Source organism: Capsella rubella, unplaced genomic scaffold (genome assembly GCF_000375325.1).
Source record: "Capsella rubella cultivar Monte Gargano unplaced genomic scaffold, Caprub1_0 scaffold_5, whole genome shotgun sequence".
Classification (NCBI taxonomy): Eukaryota; Viridiplantae; Streptophyta; class Magnoliopsida; order Brassicales; family Brassicaceae; genus Capsella; species Capsella rubella.
Window position 1 is genome coordinate 8,146,362 of NW_006238919.1, and position 19,935 is coordinate 8,166,296.

Below are 19,935 nucleotides of genomic sequence, written 5' to 3' on the forward strand. Positions count from 1 at the left end.
AAGAGTAGCAAAACTAAGGTCTTAAACAGAGATCACATATTGGGATGAAAAAGATTCAGCAAAGTAAACAAAATTTAATGTCGGAAAGATTCAATATGAAAATCACCATAAAAACATCATAATTCAGCTCTATCCAGAGAACATAAACTAACATCAATAGCAACCTTACATTCCAGTGAAAGCCTTCTTTCCAAAAGATGAAGAAGACCCAGCTGGGATCACCTTCAACACATTGAACCTCACTGTCTTCGACAATGGCCTGACATTTACCAAGAACAAAGAAAGATCAACTCAACTGTAACAAAACCAGAATTAATAAAGACATGGTTATTGATCTGAATCGGATCATACCTGCATTGGCCAATGATGACATGGTCTCCTTCCTTAACACGGAAGCATGGTGAGACATGAGCAGGGATGTTTGAATGCCTCTTCTCATACCTGAGACCAAAAGGATAATACTTTCTTAACATCAATGTAAAAGACTAAGCAAATGTATTGAATAAGTATGAATGCATGTGTTACCTCTGGTACTTCTTCACAAAGTGGAGGTAATTCCTTCGCACAATAATGGTCCTCTGCATTTTAGCACTGTGGCATGTACCAGCTAAGATACGACCTCTAATGGAAACAGTTCCAGTGAAGGGGCATTTCTTGTCAACGTAAGCTCCTGTACCAAAGAAAGAAAACAAAACACAATCGCCTGAGAATCAATCTCAAAGATACATGGATACTGATGCATACTTAAACTATGGTTCTCAATATCAGTAGCTTGATCTCATATTCGAATCAGTGCCCATTTACTAATTCATAATCTACTGATAACATTGGAATCCCAAAAACATAAATGCAGATCCAAAAACTAAATCAAAGCTGAAGATTCTACCAGATTAATAGCAAATGAATGAATTTTGAAGCTATGAATCTATCAGCTATACGAAAACACTAATTCTTAGGGTTCCTTATCTATGATAAAGAGTTAAGCATAACTCATACCATCAATGGCTTCGCGAGGGGTCTTGAATCCCAAACCAATGTTCTTCCAGAAACGGTTTCCACCTTTCCCAGGTCGCTTCCCTTTTCCAGATTTCTTCGAGCTTTCATAAACACACACACAAAAATTAACAATATAAACAACTTGGGAAATCAAATACCATTAAAATCAAAGTGAAACAGATTGAGAAATCGAATCGCGAAATTTTACCTAAGGAAGACCTTAGGTTGCTTAAGAAAAGCTTTCTCAGTTTGTTCGGCCATGGTTGAAAGCTAGCTCCCGCGTGAAAGCTTGAGGCAGTGATGTAGGAGGAGACGAGATAAAGCGGCAGCTACGACTGAAATGAAAACCCTAATTTACACTGACCTGCTTATATATATAAGAAATTTCTACGCGATTTATACAATTGGGCCTTTTAACTGGGCCTTCGTATTCTAAAAGCCTATGGAGTTAAAACCCTATAACGAGACCTGTTCTTTCTTTTTTTGGTTTTGGGATAAATTAACAGTATTAACATAAAATAGAATTTGGTTACTCTAAAAAAAAATCGAATTCATTTTCTTAAAATTATTTTTTCCTTTAATTCAAAATTTTGACAACACTTTTTTCTACCATGTCGAAAGTCCGAACCACTTAAACCATCACAGCAGTTTTTTTCTCAAAAATTCCAATGAGCCTTTTGGTTATGTTATGGTCACTTCACTGCCATGACAGTTAGTAAGAAAACTAAAAGCGAAACAATTGGGAGTTTATAAATTTCAAAAGAAGCTTTATTTCAAGAAAAAGATGTACAACTTACAAAATGAGTAACAAAAATACACAATTAAGACGTTACATTATGACCTTGTAACTTGCTATGAAGCCAAATTAAACCACACACCAAGTCACCAAACCACCTAAGCAACAAATCATCCTTTAGTAACAAAGTAACATTCAAAATCCGTTTGGCCATAATATATAATGATCAGAAGCATCCAAATAGCTTGGTTGGAGCGGTTCCGGTGGCACGGTACTTTGCAGCCATTTCTTCGGCTTTGAGAACATCTTCACCACGTTTAGCTTCGGCCATGGCTCTCTTCTCTTCAGCTTCCTTGTGGATTTGAGCTATTTTGTTCTTCATTTTCTCTGCGTACTCTGCTTTCTTCTTTATTAGTTGCTCCTATTACCATTCCAAATTATAAGAATGTCAAAAGTGGAACCATTTCATGTAAAAAATAGTAATAAATATGAAAGAACAATAATGAATATATCCTTCTTTTTGTGTACCTCGATCTTTTTTAGCTCAGCTTCAATGGAAGCTTTCTTGCTGTTTTCCCAAGCACCAACTGAAGATAGCTTCTTCTGAGCTCTGTTTCATTAAGTTAATAAATTTGGTTGTACACACACAATAAGTTGATAAAAAAATCATGGAATTTGTTTTTTTTTTGTTTTTTTTTTTAACCAACAAAAGGCTTAAACTTCTTTAAGAACAGAAGAACTTACTTGTTCTCTACTTTAGATTTCTCAGCTTCTTCCCAAGCTTTGATGAGAGATATCCTCTTATCTTGCTCCAGTCTAGCCAAAACAGCATCTTCATACACATATACCACAACTTTATCAGAAAACATACAAAAACAAGAGATATATGTTTTCCTAGTTTTATGTATCAATCAATCATATGATTTAAGTAATTTCTTGATTGATTACCTCGGTAAATTGAACCTTCTTTCTTCTCCTCCTCAGGTTCTTCTTTAATGACAACAAGAATAACAATTGAAAATGTTAATGTTCTTTGCCAAAAATAACAATTTGTTGGCAAAAAGAATTTAGCTAACACATGGCCATGTTAGACTATTTTGTGCCGAATAACGAATAGCATGAAAAAAATAGAACAAAAATCGTTCTTGGAAATATGTAATTCTTGTTCTTTGAAACAAATGATTTGATTTGTGCCGTATTAAAATAAAAACAATTAAAAAAAATTGATTGGTTACTTGCGACGACGAGAACAATAGCTTTAGAATCGTCGGACTTCTCCTCCGTAGACGGTGGTGATGGGTCGGACGCGGCAGGTTTAGGCTCGATGACCTTCTTCTGCTCCTCTTGAGTCGTCATGTTGTCTTGTGGTATAAGTTACAATATTCCGACAGAACAATATCTGAGAACTTAATTCTGATTAATTTCATAACATGGTAAGAAGTTTGATTACTTAATAGAGATTGTAAGCATAACTGTAGATACGAAAAACTGAGCTGGATTAAGCAATGTCCTGTCTCTCGTTGGCATATACTAATGACTTTCTAAATTTTAATTTTGTTTTTCCTTTTTTCCTTATAAAAGCAATTATTCGTGACAAAAAGAAAAGAAAAAAAAAATGTTATTCTTTCCAGTTTATCGTTGTGCACGATCACTATTCACTGTTGTTTACGTGAATTCCTACTAATTAAAATGCACCCAACTAAGAATGATATTTCAGAATTCAGCCATGTTTGTTTTTGGTATAGTATAATAATTATTAATTTATATAATCATTGATGATGATGAAATGTGACTAATTTATTTTTCAGTTTCTCTCAAGCATATATATATATAAATTTTCGTTTTTGGCAATAAATAAACACACTCAAAATAAAATTAAAAAAAAAAAAAACACACACTAAAAATTGTGATCACGTTGTGATCACGTTGGCAGAATAATATGATGAACCAACCAATAAGAAACAGAAAAAAGCTCACCGGTCACGGTACAAGTACAACCACTCTCTCTTAACACCAACCCAACTAATCTCTCGATTGGGAGAAGAACAGCTGAATCCAATCATGTTTAGTTACTCCATGGACTTATTATGTTTTATACGTTACTTTGACTCATTTATTGTCAAGTTTGAAACACGCTTCAACAAAATATTTTAACTATGTTTTATACATGTTCTTACTCCCAATGAAATTAAGTACTCTACTAAGGATTTTGTTTATGTAGTCCCCAACTTACATAAAAAAAAAAGATGGATTGACGAACGATAAAAGAATAGGATAAAAGAAGGAATTGAAAAGATGTAGTGGTCATATTTTCTAGATTAGGATCCTACATCATCATGGGCAGGTTTGGGAAATTTATAATTCGCAATGTATATGTTTAAGAATTAAAATGTAACATTTATACATAATTTTCAAGAAAGGCATACGATCATCTTTTTCTTTTTTGATAAAACGCAGATGCGGTACGTTAATCTTTCTAATATAGGGCCAATTTTTTTTTATTGCTACGACTTTTCATACTATATCAATTACTTAAATAAATAAATAAAATTATGATAAAGATGAATGATTCCAAAGTTAATGAAAAGTGTATAATGTGTTGCTAAGTGTTATATCATAGCTAATAGCCTAATAATTTTGTTGAATAAAAGTGATAATATTTATTATTATTATAGTAGGATTGATTCTAAATAGCCATGATTCAATAATAAATTAAAATATATATCAAAATTAAATATTTTATCAATTTTCTCAATGAGAAAAAATCCATACATTTAACAACATATCTCTATAAATGTACAGTGTGTAGTGATCCAAAAATAAAGTTGGTAAGAATCAGGTCAGCAATGAGAGTTCTACGTACTAATCCTAAGAGGTTAACTATAGAATTTCAGTTTTAGAATTATATACTTGTAAAGATGGAAACAAATTGATTATAGACTTTTAAATGGATTATATGAGATATATATATATATATATATATATATGTAATCTTGTATTATTATATATTACTTTCTTATTATATACTTGTTGGTTATTTTCTTAGGACATTTGTTAATTAAAATACTACAATTGAATTTTTAAAAATTTTAAGTGATTTCAATCATTAAAGAAAAGAAGAAGAACATATTTCATAATTGTTTGGGAAACAAATCTATAAATATATTTAGGGGATCCCATATGTATATGTTACTCTCTTCTGTTATCTCCTACAGAGAGTAGAAACAACTAGACCAAAAGGAAGACCTATATTTATGTTCTGTTCTGTGGTTCTCAAAGGTTAAAATATCGTAAGGTAAACAACACATTGTTCTTATTTCGTCCAAGATACTACTGTCATAGTTTTATTTATTTGTCGAAGTTTGCATTCTAAATATATCCGCTAATAATTTGTATTTTTGTTCGTTCTTTGTGACAAAATTACAAGATTATAGTTGATTAGGTGTTGATATTGATTAACTTATCAATACAAGACCCTTTTGTTATATTATAAAAAATAACTGTAGAAGTATCTGGAAGACGAGTTTGATTAATTTTAATGTTCAGTACTATCTTCTTTAGTTTTTATATTCATATATGTTGTGTTGTTTATACATTGTGTAGAGATGATTAGGCCGGTGTTTGGTATACTAGTCTTTTTGGCTATATTCCATTTTCCGGCAATCGAATCCCAAAGTCAACGAAATTTAGTGACTTCCAAGATAGAATTCTCAGCCTTGCGTTGCCGGAAACATAGCGCAATACTGACTGATTTTGGTGCGGTTGGGGATGGCAAAACTTCTAATACAAAAGCCTTTAAAAAGGCCATAAGCAAGCTCAGCCAGATGGCCACCGATGGCGGCGGAGCTCAACTTGTAGTCCCTCCCGGAAAATGGCTTACCGGAAGTTTTAACCTTACCAGCCACTTTACTTTGTTCATCCAACAAGGTGCTACCATCCTTGCATCTCAGGTAAGTGTGCTTAAAACCGTTTCATTCATTTTTTTTGTTTATCAGTTTTTGGTTTAGGTTGTGTTAGATCCGAATGAAACATCTCTATACATTTCATATACCATAACAAGCAATACTGATATGACTGAATCAAACTATTTCTAATGAATCAAATGATACCTAATAGAGGGTTTTGACTTTTGACAAACACAGGATGAATCTGAATGGCCAGTGATCGCTCCATTGCCATCGTACGGGAAAGGAAGAGACGGAACCGGAGCCGGGAGATTCAACAGTCTCATCTCCGGTTCAAACTTAACCGACGTGGTTATCACCGGTAATTTTTCAACACAAATCACTCCACACCATGTTGCTAAGTATCTATAATCAAAATCTTTGCCAATTCAGATTTTGATTGTTTTCTTGATAATAAAGGCAACAACGGGACGATCAACGGACAAGGACAATATTGGTGGGATAAATTCAAAAAGAAGCAGTTTAAGTTGACAAGACCGTACTTGATCGAGCTCTTGTTCTCCAAAAACATTCAAATCTCCAACATCACGTTGATCGATTCGCCTTCCTGGAACATTCATCCCGTCTACTGTAAGAACGTCATTATCAAATCCGTCACCGTTCTTGCTCCCGTCACTGTTCCTAACACCGACGGAATCAATCCAGGTAATGTTTATCCTACGTGGCAGTATTATATCTTACGGCAGTATTATTATCCTACGTGGCAATATCGTTATCCTACGTGGCATTCTTAGAATCTGACGTGACATGGTTGTCATCCTCTGTTTTTGTGTGTACTAAACGACTCTGTTTCTGGTAATTCAGATTCTTGCGCAAACACATTGATCGAAGACTGTTACATAGTCTCCGGAGACGACTGCATCGCCGTCAAAAGCGGTTGGGACCAATACGGAATCAAGTTCGGAATGCCGACGAAGCAGCTCTCGATACGACGGCTCACATGCATCTCCCCAAAAAGCGCAGGAGTAGCATTGGGAAGTGAAATGTCCGGAGGAATCAAAGACGTTAGAATCGAAGAAGTGACACTAACCAACACAGAATCAGCCATCAGAATCAAAACCGCAGCGGGGCGTGGTGGTTACGTCAAGAACATTTTCGCTAGGAGGATCACAATGAAGACGATGAAATACGTTTTCTGGATGAGTGGAGACTACAACCAGCACCCTGATGAAGGATACGATCCTAAGGCGTTTCCGGAAGTTACTAACATCAATTACAGAGATATGAAGGCTGAGAACGTGACGATGTCTGGGAGTCTAGACGGGATTGATAAAGATCCGTTTAAAGGTATTTGTATTTCGAATGTGACTATAGCTTTGGCGGATAACGCTAAAAAGGTGCAGTGGAATTGTACAAATGTGGCTGGAGTTACGAGCAGAGTTAAGCCGGAGCCATGCAGTTTGTTGCCGGAGAAGAAAGCTCCGATGAAGAATGATGAGGACTGTGTGTTTCCGTCTGATTTGATTCCGATTGAGAGTGTTGTCTTGAAGAAGTGTTTTGTTTGAGTATAGAGTCACAGTCTCAAAGATTAAGATAATATTGTAATTTATTTTCTGAAGTCCCTATAAAAAACCGGATATATTTAAACACATTTCAATGGATATTTATTTTAGCAGTTGCTACCAATGATGAACCTGGAAGGAGCGTTAAAGGAGAGCCTATCTAAGATCAAAGCTATGACCTTTTCCATAAATCCAAAGAATCAAGGTAGCAACAAAATCGAAGATTTAAGGATAAATCAAAAACAGCTCTTTGCTAATACAGAAGAAAAAAAGATTCAAATCCAAAATATGACAAAGATATATATATTAAAAAAAAAAAAAAAGAGAGGAAGATCCTCACTTCTTCTCTTCTTTTTCAACGTCAGCAGCTCTCTTGGCTCTTGCACCAGGCAGCATAGCTCTTGTTCGTGCTCTCTAGACGGATCTTGTCATACGCATTGAACGATTTCATGTCAGAGGTCAGCTTCACAAGCTAATATTGTTGGCTTCTCACTGACCATATGCATGTTACGTTTCGAAAGATGAGTCTCAAATAAGAGCTTCTCACGTAATTTTCATAAACCGATCTGGTTACCAAAAGAATATCGTATTTGGTTAGTGACAGTGACTATCTATATATATAAAGTTAGCTTTTTCTCTCTTCTCATGATGTCACCTAAACATCCACATAAGGTACATTTTTGTTTAAAAATTAAAATAAATTGAAAACATTCATTTAGTGCATATTTATGTTACTTATTTAATTAAAAGAAAGTTTATATAAATAAAAATAAATTATGTAAAAAAAATGAAATGATAAAATAAGAAAAACAATACTTTATTTTTTTTATTAGTGGTAATAATATAATTCAACTTTCATTTTAAATTGATCATAATTTAATATTTTAAATATGTTACTGAGTTTTAGAATGGAAGTAAAATTTAAAGGGGGAATTTCAAAAATACTCCTTTTCATATACCTCTTTTTAAAAATACTCGTTTTTCAAACTTTATCAAAAATCCCACTTAAAATGTTGAAATTTATCCAAATATGTGTGTAAGCTTATAAATATATACACAAATTATCTTTATATGTGTATAAAACTTTATATACCTTTCATAAATAGCGTAAAAATAAATTATAAAAATCTTATAAAAACCTTATAAAAACCGTAGAAACCCTTTTAAAAACCTTTTAAAAACCTTATAAAACATATAAAAACGATTTAAAACTATTTAAAACATTTTAAAATATTTGTATCGAATCTACCAGTAGTAGTTCTTATATAGAAGTGGCTTATAAACTATATAAAACTTTATAATTTTTTATATTTAAAAAGAGGTATTTTGAAAATGGATAGATAAAGGGGGTATTTATATAAAGGGGTACACCAAAAGGGGTATTTCTCAAAAATTCTCAAATTTAAATTTATGTTAGACTAAAACAACATTTATGTAATTGTATATATAAAATTATAAAGAGGAAAAATAAAATGAAAGTGAAATATTAGTTTATAACATGATCAAAAAGAAAAAAAATGATATTTCATAAATTGAATCAAATGCTTTTAATCCAAATTTGAGTATTGAAAGATAATAATTAAAGAGAAAATAATTATAATATTTTTGAAAATAAATTAAAAAAATAGTAAAATATCACAATATGAATGAAAAATCAACGAAACAAAATTATAAACCTCCCGCGCGGAGCGCGGATCAACTGCTAGTGAATTATATAATAGACAAATCATACTCAACGTTAAGTTAATAAGTTTGATTAACGTTGAAACTCTAACTAGACCAAGTCTTTTCAAATTTTATTTTTTTAAAATACTAACTAGACCAAGTCTTTTCCCTAATTTTGTTATTAATCATACACTTTCTTATAATTTCGGTTCGTCTGATATGATCGTACAAAAAACAGAGTTGATTTGGATGATATTTGTTAGTTCATGTTATTCAGAATAAACACTCTTATTTAAAAGTCAAAACAACATACTTTACTTTCCCATTCCAACATTTTAGTTATACAAAATAAAAAAGAAAAAAAATATTACATCAAACCGAATTTGACAAGCTAGGAAGCTGCACTGAAAACATATTTTTGTATACTTGGAAAAAAAAAAAGATTACATAATAGTACAAGCATGGGGATTATCATCACTAAACATCGAAGCCGCGATCTCATCTCCGGCCACCGCAACGGAGTAAACAGCAGGAGTGTGGAAGAAAGTGTGGACACCACCGGTGGGATCGGTTCGGTGTGCATCAGAGTAATAGTGGTTCGTCACATACGAAGGGTATTTGTAGAATGAGGCAAAATGGCTGTTACCTAACCGGTATGGCCACGGTTCAGCCGCTTTACCGGCACGTCGTACCGCTTTCAATACCTTCTTCTCCTCTAACCGGTATCCTCGAGCCGTCACTTTTTGGTTTTCCATCTCCACTTCTACTTCTTCCACTCCTGCATGTAAACCAACATTAACCGGATAAATCAAGTAAAACATCTGATCATGTGAAATAACCGGGAAAGTCTGATGTTCGATTTTAATCGGTTCATTATGGTTAAAATCCAGGTTTCAAGCCTAATCTTAATTTTGTTAAAATGCGCATTAGTTTGTTTTTAATATCTAAGAAAATGAAAAAAAAAAAATACCAAACTGAAAAATAACAAAACTTAAATTGGATTGAAAATGTAAAAAGGTATATTTTGATTAAAATCACATATACAATGAGTACCAACGTTATAACGATTCATATATTTTTACTTTGGTTACTAATTAACATTTTGAAATCCAATTAAAGCCAAACCAAAATTTGTTAACGCTACTTAATACTTGGACTGAACCAACAGACACATATTAAAACTCAAAACACTTTCAATACCTTTAACCTTGAGCAGAGTCTTCCTAAGCTTAGAAGCACATCCTTCACAATCCAAGTTTGGAACTCTTATCTCCACTGACATCTACAAATTCACATTTCAGCTATATATATGAATTCTAAACGAAAACCAATAAGTAAGAAGAAAGGTGTAAGATAGATACTCACAGACATGATCTTAAAAACTCAATCCAAGCTTAACCTCTTTTTAAAAAGAAACGATCCCTCCGAGCTTTTAATTAGGATCTAGAGAATGAAGCAGTGCACAAAGGCTCCTAAATGTGTATGCCTATATATATAGGTGGATTATGTATATGCACTGTGAATAGAGAGAGTAGTACTATAATTTAGATTAGTATTTTTATACTAAATAATTATATAGTATATGCGATAATGGAAAGGGTTCTTGGGTTGTGAAATAGGGAGACAAAGGAAGAACACAGCACGCGTGAAATAGTAAGAAAAAAGGTGTGAGTGTGGGAGCTTTTAGGTTTTCATCTCTGCCCCAAAATCATATCGCTCTCACTCTCTTTTAATTACTTGTAAATATTATTAGTATTACTTTCTTCAGGCATCGCAACATAATTATTTTTAAAAATTGTTTAGGTGTGATATTGATATAAAATAGAAGCAGTCCCTACTATAAAAGCAATAAAATGAAAATACGGATTGATGCAAAGCTTTTGTATGAACCCTTCACTTTTTTATAGTTCAAATATCTTATCATGTTTTAATATATATATACTTTATAAATCAACTAATGTCGTTGAAATAATTGAGAAATCTCATTTTAGGAAAATAACAAAAATCGAGAAACGTATAAACTATATTATCTCTTTTTAGTTTAATGCAATTTCTTGGAGGCATCCATGAATAATCATGCATGATGAAATAATTCGATAAATAAATTTACGTATCAATTCAGAGGGTTTCGATTGAACTCAACTTAACGATAAGGGTTCGGTTAAAAATGTAGATACACACTTGACTTTGATTGATAGTGTTTTAATTTAACCTCATCAAACTATTCAACTTTTGTTTTGTGAAAGAAAAATAATGTAAAAAGGATGCAAGAGCGTATATATAGTCTCCATTTTGTTGATATAAAGTTGTGATTAAGGTAGGGACATTGATCGTTATTAAGCATGAGCTTTAATTCAAAAAAAAATGTCAAAAGATGGCACTCCTAAAAAGATTTTGTTAATCCTATAATTTCGGTTTATTTGCTTTTTTTCTTCAATCATTCTGTTTCCATCTAATTAAGAAGAACCAAGAAGAACATGATGTGATATTTTCAAGTGAAGAGTACAACATATTCCTAAATATATAGGAGACCTAATAATGATCCATTAAGTTTCTGAATATTCAAACATCACAATTCACAATATTTGGTTATTCATGATAATACAGGCTACATGTTCCACGAAAGCGTAAACCCTTTATTGAACAGTGAACTCTCCGACCAAGACAGCTCTACAATGTAAATGTCATGTCGTAACCAGATCGAAGTCAGTAGCATATGATATTTAGAACAAAACCACTTAAAAAAAGAAGAGATAAACAACAACATTGGTCCATTTTCTCGAAATCACCCACATGTGTGTTGTACTCCAATCTATGCTTTAATGTGGTCCAAAATAATGCTCGATTTTGTTAGTTGTTGCCACCTTTTTTTAATAATTTTTTTTCATGTTTGAATATGAACCAAACCGGGAAAGATATATATGACCCTATGTCCTCCTACGTCGTCGTCGTCGTCGTCTATTATTATTTGATCGGTTTGAAATAATTACGAGATGATGTCCATCTTCTGATCTTATAGCCCCTTAGGCAAATCATAAAAACGTTTCTTTTGGACTTGGGCTTGATCCCCGAGATTGGCGTCGACCTATATAGGCCTTATTGTCGTTTACACTGTAAAATTCACCTAATTTTATTATTATTTGAACTGAAAATTGACCTTTACGACTCTATCTATTTATTATAACATTTGTAATTTTTGTTTGTTTATATTTTGAATCATATTTTAAAACCTTACAGTTAAATTTAGATGAGTTTTACAGTTAACTTTTCCTAATGATTCTAATTCTAAGTGCCACATATTTAGACGAATACTATTTCTTTGGAAAAAAAGACACAATTCGTCTTTTGTACTTCCATGTCTCCCAATTTCACCTAGAAACTTTAAACATTTTAATTCAAAAGTCTTGCAAAACATTAAAAGATCGAGTTTAGTAAATAATTAAACCAAACCTTTTTTTTTCTTGTTCTGCTTCACATGATTCTCTCTGTCCTTTCCTTTTCTCACTCACACAAAAAAAGCTCTCCTTTTCTCTCTCTCACCCTTCAAATCTCTCTCTCTCTTCTTCATCTATCGTTTCATTGATTAATCAAATCTGGCATGCAACACCAAGGAGCTATGATGAGGAACTCACCCTCGTATGGCTCTGGAGCACCTCATTCTCGTAATTTCGACACCATTTGGTCTCCACTCGTTAAAACCGGCGCTGGTGCTTCCAACCGATCCTACGCCTTCTTCTCCCTCTTCCTCTTCCTCCTCCTCGGCGCGTTCCTCTCCACGCGCCTCCTCCTCGACCCCTCCGTACGCACCTTTTTTATATTTTACTTACTATAATTAGTTCCTCTCTTCTACTCTATTCTATTACATCAAAACGACACCCTCTTTGTCGTTTTCTTCGTTTACGATATTTTTTTGCCATGTCGGATATTGACATTAATGGTTTGATGGTTCTAAACCTCCTTTGGCGCCTGATTTGTCGCCTCACCAACACTTTTCGTCAAACAAGTCACCGAACGTTGGACACGTGTCTACACGGGAGCTTTTACTAATCACGTGATTGTTTTTAGTTAATAACTAACCACCGCTATTTTCTGAAACGACTTCGTTTTGATACAACTACAGGTTTTGATAGATAAAGAAACGGTGACCGTGACTCAGAGAGAAGCTACTCAATCCCCAAACTACCCTCAGTCGACTAAGTTAACTACGGCAAAACCAAGTAAAGAGTTCACGCTAAACTGCGCCGCGTTCTCCGGCAACGACACTGTTACTTGCCCAAGGAACAGTTATCCGACGAGTTTCCGATCCAACGCCGAACCAGCCACGTGTCCCGACTATTTCCGATGGATTCACGAGGATCTACGGCCATGGGAGAAAACCGGGATCACGAGGGAAGCCTTGGAGCGAGCCAATGCGACGGCGATTTTCCGGTTAGCCATCATCGACGGGAGGATCTACGTCGAGAATTTCCGTGAGGCTTTTCAGACGAGAGATGTGTTCACGATCTGGGGATTCGTGCAGCTATTACGGAGATATCCTGGGAAGATTCCGGATCTCGAGCTCATGTTTGACTGTGTTGATTGGCCTGTGGTGAAGGCGGAAGAATATTCCGGAGTTGATAAACCTTCGCCACCGCCCTTGTTCCGTTACTGTGCCAACGACGAGACACTCGACATTGTGTTTCCCGATTGGTCCTATTGGGGATGGTAATTGCTTCACCACTGTAGCTTTTGATTTGACAGAAATGGAACCATATAGTGAATTTGCTTGGTAGCTGATGAAATAGCTGTGAGAGTTGTTTAGAGAATGTTAAATGCATAGGTCAGAGATATGAGAGTTGTTGCATTGGTTTTTGTAGGGCTGAGGTGAATATAAAGCCATGGGAGAGTCTATTGAAAGACCTTAGTGAAGGGAACCAGAGGACTAAATGGATAGACAGAGAACCTTATGCTTACTGGAAAGGTAATCCGACGGTTGCTGAGACGAGACTTGATCTCATGAAATGTAATCTCTCTGAGGAGTATGACTGGAAAGCACGTTTGTACAAGCAGGTAACTGACTCTATGTCGATATTACATTGTTCTTGTTCTATGATTCAATTAGTTAAATAGAGTCTTGGATTCGCTTCCCATTGGATAAAATCATCTAAATCGTAGGAGAAATGTTTAGTTAATCGATATCTAGTGGTGTGCTATCTTAAAAGGTTCAGTAACTTGAGCGTCACCTGTCTTGGGAACTTGTTGGCATTGTTATGGCTGTCCAAGTATTTGTATCTAAATGCTTTTTATTGGAGAACATTAGCAGTGATGTCTGAACTAATCAACACAAGAGGTGGATATATAGTTTATATTGTTGGTTTTGTTCTTATGTACTATGGTGCAAAAGTTGAGAGTTCTGAAGTTGTGCTGTCGGTGAATTTGTGTATTTTGTAGGATTGATGAGTTTTTGAGTCATAGTACTTTTCTATGTGCTTAATTTTGGTGTGTTTTTGTAGGACTGGCTCAAGGAATCAAAGGAAGGTTACAAGCAATCAGACTTGGCTAGCCAATGCCATCACAGGTAGTAGTGGCACCTAAATTTTTAGAGGAACCTCTGCAATTACTTTTGGGCTTCTAAGAAATGGCTTAAGCAAAAATTGTTATAGGTACAAGATTTACATAGAAGGGTCTGCATGGTCGGTGAGCGAGAAGTACATTCTGGCTTGTGACTCAGTGACATTAATGGTGAAACCTCATTACTATGATTTCTTCACACGAGGTATGTTCCCAGGGCACCATTACTGGCCCGTCAAGGAAGATGACAAATGCCGCTCCATCAAATTTGCCGTTGATTGGGGCAACTTACATATGCGAAAGGTATGACATTACTTAAACAGTATTAGATTAAACAGGGGCTTTGTTAATTGGTTCTCAATCTCAGTATAATATATAATATCTACACCGAGACACACAGACACATGTTCATTTGTTTCAATCAACGCACATTAGGTAGTGAATCCCCTCTTGGCTTAGTTTACTACATTCATTCTCTATTAGCTGCATATGAGGAATCAGACTCACCTTTATATGCATTTCATGAATGTTTGATTGAGAATAGGGTCTAAGTACTTTTAATGTAACTTATACTCTCAACGTTCTTTTGTGCTACCAGGCACAAGACATCGGGAAGAAGGCAAGTGAGTTTGTACAACAAGAACTTAAAATGGACTATGTGTACGATTACATGTTCCATCTCTTAACCCAATACTCTAAACTCCTCCGGTTTAAACCCGAGATCCCTCAGAACTCCACCGAGGTCTGCTCAGAGACAATGGCGTGCCCAAGGGATGGAAATGAGCGGAAGTTTATGATGGAATCACTCGTGAAACGCCCAGCTGAGACTGGTCCCTGTGCCATGCCGCCTCCGTATGATCCAGCTTCGTTTTACTCGGTTCTAAAAAGAAGACAGAGTACAACTAGTAGAATCGAACAGTGGGAGAGTAAGTACTGGAGGAAGCAGAACAAGACCGGTTCGTAAAATTAGATAGGCGTATAAAAGTTTTGGTCTGTAGAGTAAAAAACGCTTGTCAGAATTGTATCTGAGTAGTATAACGTGCGATCTTTATTTTATTTTCCATTTTTCCTTTTGGGTAGAAATTCATTTCATTGTATTACAATCTTACCTAATGTATTATGTCTATAATTTTCGATTCTAAGAAATGTTGAATTAATCAAATGAATATCAGCTATTACATTGCAAAATGGTGGCTTAAGCAATACAGATTTTGATTCCGATGATTATAATTGAAGCCAATATCGGATGACTAAAATATTGATGACTGCACGGTGCAAGCCTACCTGTACCACTCTAGACGGTTGGTTTGTTCTCTGATAAAAAGGAATGACGATGTAATATAAATGCACCTTTTCTATGTTAAGAAACTTTAAATGTATTGTCATTCGGCTTTATCCGTTCTGGCAGCACGCTTTTAGTTGTCGTCTATTAGGCCACGAAGCAATAGATGAAATAGAGTATAACAAACGACGCAAAGACAAGTCCAAGAAAAAGAAACTCTCTTTTATTGTACTTCAATAATCTCTAATCAACTTTATTTCCAACTTTTTGTAACGCAAAGACAACGCCAAAAAAAAAGAAACTCTCTTTTATTATACTTCAATAATTTCTTATCAACTTTATTTCCAACTTTTTTGTAATTTAACTATACCAAGAGCTCAATAGAGAGATAGCAATTCCACTTGCCTAAAATCCAAGACACATCATCACGGATTCGAGCAAGAGGGTGTGCTTTAGGGTTTTTCGAGGAAATGCTGAGCGACAATACGGCGCTGAATCTTACCGGAAGCAGTTTTGGGGAGGTTATCAGTTATGAATACTCTCTTTGGCACCTTGAAAGCTGCCAAATTCTTCTTACAAAATGTCTTAATGTCTTCTTCTGTCACAGTTGTTCCTTCTCTCGGAATCACTGCACAATTAATCTGATAAACCAAGGAACAAACTCTGTTATTAACCGATCTAAACCAGCTAATTACGTTTCTTAAGAGCATTACTGAAGTAAGTTCACATAAAGTTGTGATAATTATGCAGGGTATTATGGTAGATTAGGGAGACCAATTGGTGAACTCAAATTAGAGCAACTTAAGCAAAGGTTTTGTTTACCTCTTCGCCATATTTTTCATCAGGAACACCAAATGCAACACCCTGGGAAACGTCGGGATGGGTTAAGAGTACTGAATCCACTTCAATCGGGGATATCTTCTCACCTGATATAGAGATTGTAAGTAAGTATACATATAGAAAATCTAACTCATTGATACAAAATGACATAATACTGCAAAGTAGCCTCTTTCTTTGACTTGTCTCATTCCTAACTTATTGGGGATTTTATTTGACAAGTCTAGCCACTCCATTATGACTATGCAAATACAGAATTTGATCCATATAATCTGCTTGCCATAGACTACTATACTTTTGAACAGTAAAGCCATCACGTAGAGTAAATGAGACTAACCTCCACGGTTAATAAGCTCTTTAATCCGACCCACCAGATGCAAATACCCGTCCGAATCAAGGTAACCGATATCACCAGTGTGGAACCACCCAAACTCGAAACCTGCCTTGTTGGCCTCTGGGTTGTTCTTGTAACCCTTTGTCACATTTGGCCCTCTTATACAAACCTCTCCTTTGTTATTTGGCTCTTGTATCTCGCCTTTCTCATTGAGGATTGCCAATTCTTGACCTACCGGTTTCCCAACAGACCCAGGCTTGTGTGGACCTTCCTCTGGTAAGGGGTTTGAGCACATCAAGTGGGTTGCCTCTGTCATTGCATAGGCCTCGAGAACTGGTGCTCCAAAAGCTTCCTCTAGCCTGGACAATATCACCTGACCAAAACCATAGACATACAAATACAAAACTATAAAATATGTTGAAAGACAGACAAAGCAATCCAACATTTTGCTTTATTATGTTCTCCATAAATAACAATTGGCTGGAAACAAGAGCATTACCGGAGCCAAAGAAGCACTACAACTCCTGATGAACCGGAGTTTAGGGTATTCAGGCTCAGGATGGTTAGCGTGGCGGTCCAATATGATCTGATGAATAGTCGGAACAGCAGTATACCATGTAGCGTTATACTTAATCATGTCTGGCCAAAACGTAGTTGCTGAGAACCGACCAGCAGCTGGGAGAGTCACGGCCGCACCAGCTCCAAGCGAGCTGAGCAGACCAGCTAATAATCCATGAACGTGGAACAGAGGGAGAACAATCACCGTAGAATCAGACTCAGTAAGCTTGTACACCGATTTAATGTTCTTGACAGATGAAACTAGATTGAGCTGCGTAAGCGGTACACCCTTTGGACGGCTAGTGGTGCCGGAAGTGTGGAGGAAGAGTGCGGCGTCGTCCGGGCTATTAACGAGTTCCGTCGCTGAGTCAACGACAGAGTCAGAATCCGACACGGACAGAGTCAAATCCGAGCCGGCGTCTAGCAGCGTAGCGGTTACGTGAGAGATGTTCAGCTTCGAAGCTGCTTCTTGAGCTGGTGCGTTTCCTTCTTTAGAGGTCAACAACAGCTTAGAATCGGAATCGGAGAGATAAAACTCAAATTCCTCCGCCGTGTACGCCGCGTTTAACGGCGCCGCCGTGGCTCTAGCTCTTATCACCGCTAAAAACATTATAACAAACTAAAAAAAATAAAATAAATCAAAATCTGAATCTAGAAATCAAAATTTCTCAAACTAAGAAAGCGATTAATAAATTTTCACTACCATTTCTACTTCTTTCTCATGAGATTCCCCAGCACGCAAAAATAAAACGTGAAACGAAGCTTTAAATCTAAAACGTGTGAAGGAAGCTAAAAAAAGAAACTACCTCAACAGTGTTAGGGAAGGTGAGAGCGACGACATCGCCAGGTTTGATGCCAGCAGCGGAAACAAGACGTGAGGCGGCGCGTTCGATTAGGTCGTGAAGACGCGCGTGAGTGAGATCGAATTTACCAGAAACAGAGAGAGCTCGTCGATCGGGGAATTTTCTGGCGACGATTGTCAATAATCCGGTGAGTGTATCGGCATCCATGGTTACGTCGAGAATACAAACACGAGGAAGAAGGAGAGAAGAATGTGAAAGCAAGAGAAGAAAGCAAAAGGCGATATTTATAAATATTTAATAAACAGTGTATGTAAAATGTTAAAATCCGAATGGCCTAGAAGATTATGCCACGTGTCATTAACATTAGACGGACGTTTGGGGTTTTGAAGAGGTGGGTTTCTATTTCCGGTACAAACCCTGAACCGAACGGCTAAAACCGAGTGGTTAGCTCAGCGTTCTAATTTACGATGATGAACTATGAAAAATAGTAGGGTTCAGTACTTCAGTTTAGTAAATATCTTATTTTTAACTATACTTCAAACTTTCTTATATTTAGATAGGATATGAAAATTATAGTTTTATTTTTAAAAAATGCTAATGAGTAAAGAGTCCATTGCCCATGTGCTCTTTTTGACTCGGATTATCACATATTCAAAGATGCTTCCTACTACATAGCACTACTGTACAATACAAAGAAGATAACCTTAGAAAATGATCAAATGATGGTGGATGGTACTAATAAACTAATTAATATAGTAAGCAGTTTTTATTAAGAGACTTTAAAAAAATTCGAGATCACGAGGTTGAGTTTTATATGAACTTACTCGAGTCCCAGATTCGAACAAAAATTTTATATTGTCCCAAAGTTTGTAGGTATAGTCACATTGTTACCAAAAAAAAACAAAAATTGTAGGTATATATAAAAAAGTTGCTAAATGAAAATGACCAAGGGAAAAAAAATCTTAAAAAAAATCTTAGAAGGATAAGAATAAATGGGGACATACATTGATCTTTTTGAAGTTATCAATTTTGGTTTGTCCATATATATATATATATATAGTATTAGTAGGATTAGTCATTTTGTCTGATAGATGCAATACCAGTTAAATATAAATGCATGAATTTTAAAACCAATTTTATTTTATTTTTAAAACCAAAATGAAAAGGCATGAATTTGGATAATAACTCAACTATGAGACTAATATACACCTAACTTTAATTTGGCTTTCTAAACTTAAATTATGTATATATTAAGTCAAATAAAAATTAGGTATACATGAATATTTAATTAATATTCAGAATGAATAAAAACATGTAATTGTCAAGAAGATAATAGGTACAACTATGAACTCAACAGACAATTATTTACAACTTCCAAGCTTACAACACCTAACCTAACAATTAAACTTTTTCTTAAAAACCTTTTTTTGGTAGTGGTGACATAGCTACAGTTAGAACTAATTTGAATTGAAACTACAGTGTTGTATTTGGGCATACATATGTTATCATGATTCATCAAAAATAGTTAGTGTAGTTAAACTAAAATGACAAGTAACTTAAGAGTTAGAACCACAGTAGAATACATAATTTACAAACTCAAATCTTTGGTTTACTATGGTTTTTTGAAAAAAACAAAAGTCATATTTATGTAGCTGAAAATTACATTTTTCCTTTCTCCTAACTTAAAAAACATGTAAATGTAAGCCG

The 19,935-nt window shown here is 35.1% G+C and overlaps 6 protein-coding genes across 7 annotated transcripts; 2 read left to right on the forward strand and 4 right to left on the reverse strand.

The window, feature by feature from the left end:
* Nucleotides 1-21: 21 nt before the first annotated feature.
* LOC17885464 (40S ribosomal protein S11-1) lies at nt 22-1,325 on the reverse strand. The gene is made up of 5 exons (XM_006291909.2): nt 1,205-1,325; nt 997-1,097; nt 526-670; nt 352-441; nt 22-259 (listed from the first exon to the last, which is right to left on the reverse strand). The coding sequence occupies exons 1-5, from the start codon at nt 1,255-1,257 to the stop codon at nt 166-168; spliced, it is 483 nt and encodes a 160-aa protein (XP_006291971.1). The 5' UTR covers nt 1,258-1,325; the 3' UTR covers nt 22-165.
* A 443-nt stretch (nt 1,326-1,768) lies between these two features.
* LOC17887115 (remorin) lies at nt 1,769-3,133 on the reverse strand. Its single transcript, XM_023783296.1, has 5 exons — nt 2,968-3,133; nt 2,681-2,722; nt 2,477-2,564; nt 2,261-2,342; nt 1,769-2,153 (listed from the first exon to the last, which is right to left on the reverse strand). Exons 1-5 carry the CDS (start codon nt 3,086-3,088, stop codon nt 1,959-1,961), a joined length of 528 nt encoding a protein of 175 aa, XP_023639064.1. The 5' UTR covers nt 3,089-3,133; the 3' UTR covers nt 1,769-1,958.
* Nucleotides 3,134-4,967: 1,834 nt separating this feature from the next.
* LOC17885520 (probable polygalacturonase) lies at nt 4,968-7,323 on the forward strand. Its single transcript, XM_006292505.2, has 5 exons — nt 4,968-5,027; nt 5,336-5,682; nt 5,875-5,998; nt 6,097-6,342; nt 6,502-7,323. Exons 2-5 carry the CDS (start codon nt 5,338-5,340, stop codon nt 7,200-7,202), a joined length of 1,416 nt encoding a protein of 471 aa, XP_006292567.1. The 5' UTR covers nt 4,968-5,027; nt 5,336-5,337; the 3' UTR covers nt 7,203-7,323.
* A 1,835-nt stretch (nt 7,324-9,158) lies between these two features.
* LOC17885227 (heavy metal-associated isoprenylated plant protein 31) lies at nt 9,159-10,398 on the reverse strand. Of its 2 annotated transcripts, none has more exons than XM_023783046.1 (3): nt 10,234-10,398; nt 10,065-10,146; nt 9,159-9,642 (listed from the first exon to the last, which is right to left on the reverse strand). In XM_023783046.1, exons 2-3 carry the CDS (start codon nt 10,144-10,146, stop codon nt 9,308-9,310), a joined length of 417 nt encoding a protein of 138 aa, XP_023638814.1. In that variant the 5' UTR covers nt 10,234-10,398; the 3' UTR covers nt 9,159-9,307. The 2 variants fall into 2 exon arrangements, with proteins under 2 accessions (XP_023638814.1, XP_006292021.1); XM_006291959.2 differs by having other exon boundaries at nt 10,230-10,396.
* A 1,908-nt stretch (nt 10,399-12,306) lies between these two features.
* Nucleotides 12,307-15,585, forward strand: LOC17884805 (O-glucosyltransferase rumi homolog). The gene is made up of 6 exons (XM_006290805.2): nt 12,307-12,663; nt 12,985-13,568; nt 13,721-13,913; nt 14,357-14,421; nt 14,507-14,717; nt 15,013-15,585. Exons 1-6 carry the CDS (start codon nt 12,463-12,465, stop codon nt 15,376-15,378), a joined length of 1,620 nt encoding a protein of 539 aa, XP_006290867.1. The 5' UTR covers nt 12,307-12,462; the 3' UTR covers nt 15,379-15,585.
* Nucleotides 15,586-15,897: 312 nt separating this feature from the next.
* Nucleotides 15,898-18,483, reverse strand: LOC17885535 (oxalate--CoA ligase). The gene is made up of 5 exons (XM_006290859.2): nt 18,232-18,483; nt 17,367-18,044; nt 16,871-17,240; nt 16,519-16,622; nt 15,898-16,337 (listed from the first exon to the last, which is right to left on the reverse strand). Exons 1-5 carry the CDS (start codon nt 18,433-18,435, stop codon nt 16,149-16,151), a joined length of 1,545 nt encoding a protein of 514 aa, XP_006290921.1. The 5' UTR covers nt 18,436-18,483; the 3' UTR covers nt 15,898-16,148.
* Between the last annotated feature and the right edge of the window lie 1,452 nt (nt 18,484-19,935).